General features: G+C 33.7%; 1 protein-coding gene across 4 annotated transcripts in view; it reads left to right on the top strand.

Annotated features, from left to right (window-relative positions):
* Positions 1 to 760: 760 nt before the first annotated feature.
* LOC107675283 (nucleosome assembly protein 1-like 4) overlaps positions 761 to 11,269 on the top strand; it is a 19,430-nt gene continuing 8,921 nt past the window's right edge. Inside the window, exons 1-9 of one of the 4 annotated variants that reach the window (XM_016469577.1) lie at positions 761 to 834; positions 1,619 to 1,665; positions 2,540 to 2,600; positions 3,546 to 3,705; positions 4,577 to 4,660; positions 4,846 to 4,977; positions 7,323 to 7,394; positions 7,491 to 7,630; positions 8,910 to 9,055. In XM_016469577.1, the coding sequence (XP_016325063.1) occupies positions 1,632 to 1,665; positions 2,540 to 2,600; positions 3,546 to 3,705; positions 4,577 to 4,660; positions 4,846 to 4,977; positions 7,323 to 7,394; positions 7,491 to 7,630; positions 8,910 to 9,055 (829 nt within the window). In that variant the 5' untranslated portion in view covers positions 761 to 834; positions 1,619 to 1,631. Of the gene's footprint in view, positions 835 to 1,618; positions 1,666 to 1,978; positions 2,038 to 2,147; positions 2,227 to 2,539; positions 2,601 to 3,543; positions 3,706 to 4,576; positions 4,661 to 4,845; positions 4,978 to 7,322; positions 7,395 to 7,490; positions 7,631 to 8,909; positions 9,056 to 11,269 lie in introns of those variants that run through there. The other 3 variants (XM_016469580.1, XM_016469579.1, XM_016469578.1) reach the window with 3 other exon arrangements.

Genomic DNA, 11,269 nt, shown 5'->3' with positions numbered 1-11,269 from the left:
GATAGATAGATAGATAGATAGATAGATAGATAGATAGATAGATAGATAGATAGATAGATAGATAGATGATAGATGGATGGATAGATAGATGGATAAATAGATGATAGATGGATGGATAGATAGATGATAGATGTATATATATATATATATATGACAACTTTACATAATCTATGATAATGAGTTATGCGTTCTAAAGACATGAAGGTCGCTATGCAGTGTTTTTACTTCGGGGAAAAGCAAGCAGTCTGTCCCCATGGTGCCGAAGTCACCAGAGAAGCCAAAACACAGTCTTGTTCAGCAGAGAGAAACGCGGAGCAAGAGCAGGAGCAAATTTGACATTTACTTTCCTTTTTTTTAGAAGAAAGGATAAGGATCCCGCAGTTCTACTGAACCATTCCGTTCTCGTCAGTAAAGAATTAGTGCACCGCTTTACATGACATCAGTACACTAAATAACTGTATAATCATTGTATTAGCGTTTTTTGAAAGCAAAACTCATTTAATTAAAGCTAAAGAGTTTATAAAATGACAGTTCATTAAATTAATTTGAGAACGGTCTCGTATTTAAACATTATCTGTAGATATAATGTACTCTGTACGAGTACGCTCCTGTTTTTATACAGTCTAGTACGCTACACAGTACGCACTGCAACAAGCGCTCTTCTGAGAGTGTCGCAGCCAATGACGTCTCACGATACACAGGCGCTACTCTGATTGGCCAGTCCACGTGACCTGTGACAGCCAGTCGTCCAATGAGAGTGGAGAATGATGCGACCTGCCATCGCACTTCTCCGTCTGATAGAAGCGTGAGGACGGTCTGGAGCGTAACGTGGGGGTGAGTCAAAGAAAACGATATCTTTTTTTGTTGAGATTACTTATGTCGTGGTTTGGAAATGATATATATGGTTTTAAAAGGCTTTAGTGACTTAATCGCAGTGTTTTGTGAGGTTTAGAGCTGTGATAGTCAAGGTGTTGTTGACATATGCTGCACATGTGCAAGATGGGACATTTAACAGCCACGAACACATGCATAAGATGGGACATTTAACAGCCATGAACACATGCATAAGATGGGACATTTAACAGCCATGAACACATGCATGACAGCAATAAGACACGCAGTCTAGTGTATTACTGTTGCTCAGGCTTCTTCTTTTGTCGGAGTTTCTCTTTAGGTTGTATTTCTCAAAAACCACATAAATGAACCAAAAAGGCAGTTAATCTTACATAATGTAATATAATAAAATAAAGTGTCATAATATAATTTTCACATTTTAATGAGAAATGGAAAAGAGACATACAAGTGATTATTAAATCACTCAATAATTAATAAACTATGTTTTGCTGAGATGCACACTGAGTGTCAGATGATTAATGGCTATGACTGACAGGTCCATTTGTTTAGCAAACTACTCATATCAGTATCATCCTAATCGCCTATTTAGTAAATAAATCCATGCTGGTGTTAGTCATACTTTGACATCTTATAAATACAGAAATAACCTGTTAAATGAATAAATACATTTTGTGATTACTTTTTTTTAATCAGGATAAAGTATGCTACATTTTAATTTGAGCATGACGTTTACTTGTCCTATTTTTGTTTCTTTGCAACATAGCTGAGGTGTGGAAATGGATAGAAAAGATGAAAAGAGTGAAGCCAAAGGTATGTTTGTGTGTAATTTATTAACTGTATTTACTATTTACTTGCATATATTATGATATACATTGAATACAATTATGTGATTGTTATAAAGAGCTCCATTATTTTTTATCTTTTAAAAAAGAAATATATGTTTCATTAAAGTTTATTTACCAAAAAAATTGCAATAATTTAATAGGGTTTTAAGCAGTAATGTCCAGAAATTATACATCTATCTGTATGACAGCTGTAAATATGTAAACACACTTGGTGAAAATACATATGCTAAAAATAACATTGGGACTTTCAGAAGTAATTGCTTTCATTTTTCTCCAAGGCAAAGGAGGAAATAAACCTATTCAGTCCGACAAACCAGAGGGCTTTTTACAAGTAGAAAGACATCTTATAAATACAGAAATAACCTGTTAAATGAATAAATACATTTTGTGATTACTTTTTTTTAATCAGGATAAAGTATGCTACATTTTAATTTGAGCATGACGTTTACTTGTCCTATTTTTGTTTCTTTGCAACATAGCTGAGGTGTGGAAATGGATAGAAAAGATGAAAAGAGTGAAGCCAAAGGTATGTTTGTGTGTAATTTATTAACTGTATTTACTATTTACTTGCATATATTATGATATACATTGAATACAATTATGTGATTGTTATAAAGAGCTCCATTATTTTTTATCTTTTAAAAAAGAAATATATGTTTCATTAAAGTTTATTTACCAAAAAAATTGCAATAATTTAATAGGGTTTTAAGCAGTAATGTCCAGAAATTATACATCTATCTGTATGACAGCTGTAAATATGTAAACACACTTGGTGAAAATACATATGCTAAAAATAAAATTGGGACTTTCAGAAGTAATTGCTTTCATTTTTCTCCAAGGCAAAGGAGGAAATAAACCTTTTCAGTCCGACAAACCAGAGGGCTTTTTACAAGTAGAAAGGTACGATACAAATTTATATGCATGACTTTAGAAAACCAAGATGATAAAGAATAGTGAAAAGTTTTGTACACTTTCTTTGTAGTTTCAAATCTTGCTCTTTGTAAACATTTGTAACGTTTACTAAACTTGTGTTTTGCAAACATCTGTAAAGTGTCATAATGCTGTTAAAGTCTTGTTTTGTAAACATCTATAAAGTGTCATAAACTTGAGTTTCAGCTGTTAAGCTCTATAGCTTGTTGTTTTAGTAAGCATCTGTTTAATAAATTTGATTCGTAAACATCTGTAAAATTTAGCTGTGTTATGTTTTGTAAACATCTAAAAAATGTTATAGTGTTATAAACTTACGTTTCTTCTGTTAAGTTCTGTAACTGTTTTAGTAAATGTCTGTAAAGTTTCATAAACTTGTTTCATAAACTGTTTATTTTGTTTCATAAATGCTGCTCCATCTGAAAGCATGTGATGGAGATTTACTACTAATCACAGAACCGACATCTCATTCGATTATTTGCACAGCCCTACTTGTGTTATGTAAACATCTGTAAAGTGTCATAAACTTAGTATGCTAAAATGTTATGTTTATGAAACAAGTTTACGAAACTTTACAGTCATTTACTAAAAACAAGTTACAAAATTTAACAGATGAAACTCAAGTTTTTGACACTTTACAGATGTTTTCAAAACACGAGTTTCATCTGTGAAGTTCTGTGACTTATTGTTTTAGGAAACATCTGCAAAGTTTCATGAATGTCAAATTTAACAAACATTTGTTTTGTAAGCATCTGTAAATGTTTCATCTGTAAAGAGTTTCATCTGTTAAGCTCTGTGACTTGTTTTAGTAAACATCTGTAAGCTTTCTTTAATGTGTTTCATAAACATCCGTTAAGCTTGTTTTTAACTTGTAATAATGTTGTGTAAAACTGAGTTATCTGACTTCTGACTATCTAGAACGCTGAATTTCCATCTCCTACCCAAGACTGTAAAGAGAAGAGTTTATGCCCTGAAGAGGCTCCAGCTCCAGAGCGCCAACATAGAGGCCAAGTTCTATGAAGAAGTCCATGAGCTCGAGAGGAAGTATGCTGGCCTCTACCAGCCCATCTTTGACAAGGTATGCAAAGGACTCTCTGTAATACCAGGCGTTCTGTTTAAACACGCTCTGTGTTAGGTCGGAGCTGGTCCACTGAAGTATTTAACCCCTCACAAACCTGAAACTCTTTCTCCAGCATGAAAGTTGACCTTCAGGCCTTGCTGTTTGCCTGTACATTACCAATATGTGACCCTGGACCACAGAACCAGTCACAGGGGTCTATTTTGTGAAATTGAGATTTATAAATCATCTGAAAGCTGAATAAATAAGCTTTCCATTGATGTATGGTTTGTTAGGACAATATTTGGTTCGAGATACAACTATTTGAAAATCTGGAATCTGAGGGTGCAAAAAAATCTAAATATTGAGAAAATCGCCTTTAAAGTTGTTCGAATTAAGTTCTTAGCAATGCATATTACTAATCAAAAATTAAGTTTTGATATATTTGCGGTAGGAAATTTACAAAATATCTTCATGGAACATTTTGGCATAAAAGAAAAATCGATAATTTTGACCCATACAATGTATTGTTGGCTATTGCTACAAATATACCCCAGCGACTTAAGACTGGTTTTGTGCTCCAGGGTCACATATGAGTGCTAAAGTCAGTCCAACAGAACGAATGGCCAACTGCTCTCATTCAAAACTGGCCATTTCCTTGTCTGGAGACAAGCTAGTAGTTCAACTTTTACCCACAATGCATATAAAGGGAATCCAGCCTTCTTGTTACAGGCCTGTCCAAAGAGATCCAAAGGGTCCAAAGAGAATTAATTGCTTTGGTTTTGTGTTGCACACTTGTTTACGAAATGAATGCTATAAGTGTTTTGCCCTTGAAATGGTGATGTCATGCATATGAAATGATGATGTCACAGCACAATGCTCCTTTGTTCAGAGACGGGACTTTGTGGCTGGCGCTGTTGAACCCACAGAGGAGGAATGTGAATGGCAAAGTGACAGGGAGGAAGAGGATCTTGCTGTAAGTGGATACTTGTGAGAATACTGAAAAAATGTATCGTATCAATTGCAAATTTCAATTTTCAAGCATTCTGCTTTCTTGGCAAGGCTTTTTTTTTTTTTTGCTGGAAGCCCTGAGCTACTGAAAAGCCCAATTGGAGGATGAAATGATAATGGTCTGTTTAACAAAATGATTTTCACGCACAGGAAGATTTGCAGAAAAAAGCTGCTCTGGAGGAGAAGCAGGCAGATTCAGCTGTCGCCGATGATCCGAAAGGAATCCCGGAGTTCTGGCTCACCATCTTCAAACGTGTGGATATGCTGGAAGAAATGCTGCAGGTCGCATTACTTCTCCTTAATTAAAGGGGTCATCGGATGCCCATTTTCCACAAATTGATATGATTTTTAGGGTCTTATTGAAAATTCTGTAACATAGTTTGGTTAAAATTTCTCAACGGTAGTGTAGAACAACACTGTTTTTGCCCTGTCAAAAACAGCTCTTTTCAGAGCCAGTCGTTTTATTGCATTCTGCTTTAAATGCAAATAAGCTCTGCTCGCCCCGCCCCTCTCTTCCGAGCCGCTCTCTGAGAGACGGTAAACTTTAGCCGCATTCATCGTGAAACTTGCTAATTAGCACATTATTAGGAAAGGCAATTTGCAAAGATTCATTAAAAAACCTTACACTCACTTCTTCTGGTGGTGAAGCTGTATCACGAATGATTCGCGCGAACATAAATGCATTTATGTAGATCGGGGGCAAACGTAATCCACTGCGTCTTCAGCGGCTCAGATGTCGGGAGTAAACGAAGACTGCTATGTTCATTATTACATCCAACAACAGAACACCTCAATCGCTTGGGAGTCATTCTTGTCTACATCTGCTCCGCGGTGAAACAATGGTGGACTGATGACAGCTCACTCAGGGCGGAGCTAAGGTAAGACACCAGTCCATTCTGTGCTGAAACGCTACTGTCAATCAAACTATCCTGGGAGGGGCCTGTTTTTGTGATGTCACACAGACAGGCATCTGAGATCGGCTTGATTTGAGAAAGGGGTAAAGATTTTAGTAGATTAAAAAAAAAACACTGGGTGGATCTTTATCATTATAGGGTGGTTGTGTACACACACTGCCAACACACATTTATGTTCAAACAACTTGTGAAAGTGCATGTAGCATCCGATGACCCCTTTAATATCTTCGCAAAAAAACATTTGCAAGAAACATGTTTATATTGCAGTCAGATTAACATTTTGGACCTGTCTTTCTAAGCACCCTGTTTTTAGATTTGGGGTCATTTTCTGTTTTTTTGTTTTTTTGAGTTAAATTTAATTGTGATAGAAAGGTGATAAAATATTGGATAATTTGGGTTTTATTACAGTTTTAAATAGAAATTAACAGTAATTTTGTGACATTATAAAGCAGAAAGCCTTGCATTACAGTTAATTTTCTTTGATTTAGGGCTATTTATGCACAATGAGCCATTGGGCAATAATAATAATAAATAAATTATTTTCATTGATATTATTATTATTATTATTATACATTTGTTTTCTAATTTGGTGTTTAATTATATAAATAATAAAACTGTAACCTTGCATTATAGTGAATTTGCCATGGTTTATGGCTGTTATTATGCACAAATATGAACCATTGGCCAATAATAATAAATTATTATTATACATTTTTTTATTTATTTTTTGCATTTTTGCCTTTATTTTGATAGGATAGTAGAGGAATGACAGGAAGCGAAGTGGGAGAGAGAGAGGGGGACGGGATCGGGAAAGGTCCACGAGCCGGGACTCGAACTCGGGACGCCCGGAGCGCAACGGCGCTTTATGTCGGCGCGCTGCCCACAAGGCTATCGGCACCAACATTATTATAATAATAATAACAACCTCAACTTTGGGTTTTAATTAGAATTTTAAAATAAAATATTACAATTTACCTCCATTAAAATAGAGTATAGTGCTGATATGCACAACACAAACCACTGGCATAAAATAAAATTAATTTAAATAAAATTTAATTAATTTAAATAAAATAAATAAATAGTTTTAATTAGAATTTAACAGTAATTTGGTCAAATAATAAATCAATATTTACAGTGAATAATTATAGTGATTACACTGAATTTGCTGTGGTTTATTATTAGTATTATAATACATTTTATTCGAAGAAGAATAATCAACTGTAGACTCAGATGTGTGTGTAATATGGGCTGTTTTACTGTAGGGATTTTGGAGCTCGAGCTATACATTTTATAATGAATAACTGTTTTTATAAGTATAAACACATTGCATAAAACATTATAGAAAGTGACTGCTTTGACCTTTTGCATAAATAATTGATGTGGATTACACAGGATGTGGTTCTTGTGACAGGAAGCTTATAGAGGATATGCAAGTTTGTATTGGTGCACGCAGAATTCACATACAATCTGATCATATCGTCCTTTAATGTATAATTTTCTTGAAATTTCTTTAGTATACATAAGTGATCAGTAGGTCGGCATCCTCAGAGTTCATCAACTGATTTCTCTGTGGATTCTCTCAGCTCTGCTTTACCTTATAAATCCATTTCGCTGAATGAATTTCCCCTGAAAACTTTCCCCAGTGCCGAAATCATGAAGTTGAATCCATGCTGCCTTGGTTTAACCATTGTGGGATCTTTTTGTTTCCTGTAGGAGCATGATGAGCCAATCCTGAAACACCTGCAGGACATCACTGTGAAGTTTTCTGAGCCTGGACAGCCCATGGTTTGTCAAACAGCTAAACAAGCTTCTGTTTACTACTGACGTTTTTTAACAAATAGATACAGGTTTGTAATACTGCTCAATGGTTTGTCAAAACAGAGTTTCACGTTAGAGTTCTACTTCGAGCCCAACAGCTACTTCAGTAACACGGTCCTCACTAAAGTCTACAAGATGAAATCAGAGCCGGACGCAGCAGATCCATTCTCATTCGAGGGGCCGGAGATCATAGACTGTGAAGGGTAAGATGGAGAAATGGCGTGTGGGTATATATACACTGAACAAAATTATAAACGCAACACTTTTGTTTTTGCCCCCATTTTTCATGAGCTGAACTCAAAGATCTAAGACCTTTTCTATGTATACAAAAGGCCTATTTCTCTCAAATATTGTTCACAAATCTGTCTAAATCTGTGTTAGTGAGCACTTCTCCTTTGCCGAGATAATCCATCCACCTCACAGGTGTGGCATATCAAGATTTTTGTGTACATAGAAAAAGTCTTAGATCTTTGAATTCAGCTCATGAAAAATGGGGGCAAAAACAAAAGTGTTGCGTTTATAATTTTGTTCAGTGTATATATATATATATATATATATATATATATTTACGGTGAAAAGGTTGGACATTATTTTAGTGTTTTTGAAAGAACGTGCAACAAGTCTGCATTTATTGGATCAAAAACTAGTTGTGAAATATTATTAGTGTTTCAAATAAGTGTTTTCTATTTGAATATATGTTAAACCGCAATTTATTCCTGAGATGTAAAGCTGAATTTTCAACATCATTACTCATTTCTGATTATTATCAATGTTGAAAACAGTTGTGCTGCTTAATATTTTATTTTAAATCATGATATACTACCATGTAAAAGTTTAGGGTACTTAAAAAAAAAAAAAAATGAATAAAGATAATAATAATTAATATTTTTATTCGGCAAGGAAGAATTAAATTGATCAAAAGTGACAGTAAAGACATTAATAATTAGAAAAGATTTCCGTTTCAAATAAATGCTGTTCTTTTGAACTTTCTATTCAACAGAATCCTGAAAAACAAATATATTAAGCAGCAAAATGTTTACAACATTAACAATAACTATTATAATAATTCAGCACCAATGATAATTGATAATTGTGTAGCAAATCAGCATATTAGAGTGATTTCTGAAGGATCATATGACACTGAAGACTGGAGTAATGATGCTGAAAATTCAGCTTTGATCACAGACATAAATTACATTTTCCAGTATATTCAAATAGAAAACAGTTATTTTTAATTGCAAGATTTTTTTTCATAACATTACTATTTTTACTGCATTTTTGATCAAACAAATGTAACCTTGGTGAACAAAGAAACTTCCTTGCAAACTTGCCATTGCAAACTTTTGACCAGTAGTGTCATTTTTCCAAAAATACTGTATGTGCTGCTCAGATTTTGCAGAAATGGCACCTCAATTTTTATTTTTTTTCAATAAATCTGGATTACCAGTGTCTCTAATTGCTGCATTTTCCATTGTTCTCCAGCTGTAAGATTGACTGGCACAAAGGCAAAGACGTGACCATCAAAATTGTTAAGAAGAAGCAGAAACACAAAGGCAGAGGGACGGTTCGGACGGTCACCAAAGAGGTTCCACAGGATTCATTCTTCAACTTCTTCAATCCGGTTAAAGGTAAGAGAAAATGTGGTTTCCCAGGCAGAAGAACAGAGAATCAGCATTAACAGCGCAACAAAAGACTAAGCCTCATCTCAGTTTGTGAAATAAACCTAAACAAATCTCATCATTTACTATTATGCAAGTGTGACGCAGACTGAGTTATGCCATCCTCTTTGTATGATTTAATTAGACTGAAATCTTGGGATTAAGATAATTGAGCGTGTTTTCAAATGTTTTGACATCCTTTCTTGCATCATGCAAAGGCTTTTGTTGTTATGTTCTGTATCAGGAAGTTCCTGAATAGGTTTGTTGGTTTGGCCAAATATCTCTTACTACCAATTAGTGGCTAATGATTGAATTAGTCATTTTTACTGATGGAAATATGTCAACCAGGCACAATTCATTCTGTTATTTGAGCAACTGACAGAGAACTGTCTGTCATGAGGAATATCAACAATATCAATTCCTTTGAAATTGTGTTTTTCATGGGATGTGTGTGTTTAGTTATGGTATATTTGTGTGCAAATGTACTTTTTAGTGTCTTGTGGACAGCAGGGGGCACCACACAAGTATTTTTGCCTGAATAGATAACAAACATCCACTACATACTATTTTGTATGTAATGCAAGCGGTCTTCCTCCAGGGGGCGCTTGATAACGTAATCTCCCATTGAGCTCCATTCAAATCTGTCTCATTGGAGACATTTGGACAGTGAAAAGTATGATCATTTGAATCTATTAATTATACAGATTTTAATCGGCAAACAAATGGAAATCCGAGCAGTTTTTATACAATGATTTAAAAAAAATCAATGTCTTGTAATCAAATTTTATTTGTCCGTCTTGACCCTCGCTGAGAAAAGTATCAGGGTCAATCAATATGTGTGCATCTTCAGCAGCGATGCATCTGAAATATGACATTTTTAATAGTTATTGCATTGAACAATCTATTATGTGACCAATTAAGGACAACATAATAATAAAACCGTATAGTGTCACATAGTAATTTTCTCAAAAATCTAGTTAGTTGTCAAAAATGAGTCGTGCTTCATAATTCATTGCTGATGTATTTTAGTGAAGACAACGTTTGCTAGTGGAACTGTCAAAAATGTATAGGTTTGCATGTGTAGGCACAAATATATGTTTTCAACAAAGAAAGAAAATAGGAAACTCAGGAAGTGACAGAGGAGAACAAATAAGGGTCAATCACCTGCGTTGTGATTGGCTGATTTTAGAAGGAGTGTGGTTAAAGAACTCTGAATAGAAGGTGTAAAATCATAATTTAAATCTTTTGTGACATTATACACTACCGTTCAAAAGTACTATTTTTTTTTTTTTGAAAGAAATTAGTACTTTTTATTAGGCAAAGATATGTTAAATTGATCAAAAGTGATAGTAGAGACTAAAATTGTTACAAAAGATTTCTATTTTGAATAAATGCTGTTCTTTTTAACTTTTTATTCATCAAAGAATCCTAAAAAAGGTATCACATGTTCCAAAAAATATTAAGCAGCACAACTGTTTTCAACATTAATAATAATAGTGCAGCATATCAGAATGATTTCTGAAGGATCATGTGACACTGAAGACTGGAGTAGTGATGTTGAAAATTCAGCTTTTCATCACAGGAATAAAATTATTTTAAAATATATTAAAATAATTTTTTTTTTTTTTTAAATTGCAATAATATTTCACAATATTACTGATTTTACTGTATTTTTGATCAAATAAATGAACATAAGAGACGTTTTTCAAGAACATTTAAAATCTTACTGATCCCAAACTTTTGAACAGTAGTGTACGTAAATGAAAAAGCTAAGATTTCTGAAATTGTACTAATAAACTGAATGTGTTTTTAATACACAAAAAAACAGGTTTACTGTTCCACAGCCAGCCATATTTTAACCACATTCATACTTTTTAATTGAATGCATTCGTTGTTTTTTTCAGTAAAAAAGATTTAAATGCTAATTCTAAACATTTTGAATACATGCATTTTGAAAATATAATTATTTAAATAAAATCAAATAAATGCAAATAGTTAACATAGTAGTACATAAGTTACTTGACCTTGATTTTTTTAAATGTGCAGAAATCTGACCTGTTTGTAACCCGTTTCATTTACGTATGACTGACAAATATGCATTACATTATGTTTATTAGTTTATGTTAAAAACATGTAATCCAATTGGATAAAAATTAGATTCAATTCAATTTAGGCCTCCTATTT

The sequence above is a fragment of the Sinocyclocheilus anshuiensis genome, unplaced genomic scaffold (assembly GCF_001515605.1).
Source record: "Sinocyclocheilus anshuiensis isolate Anshui unplaced genomic scaffold, SAMN03320099.WGS_v1.1 scaffold532, whole genome shotgun sequence".
NCBI lineage: Eukaryota > Metazoa > Chordata > Actinopteri > Cypriniformes > Cyprinidae > Sinocyclocheilus > Sinocyclocheilus anshuiensis.
The sequence above is the reverse complement of the archived record's forward strand: the minus strand, read 5'-3'. Positions and strand labels throughout refer to the sequence as shown.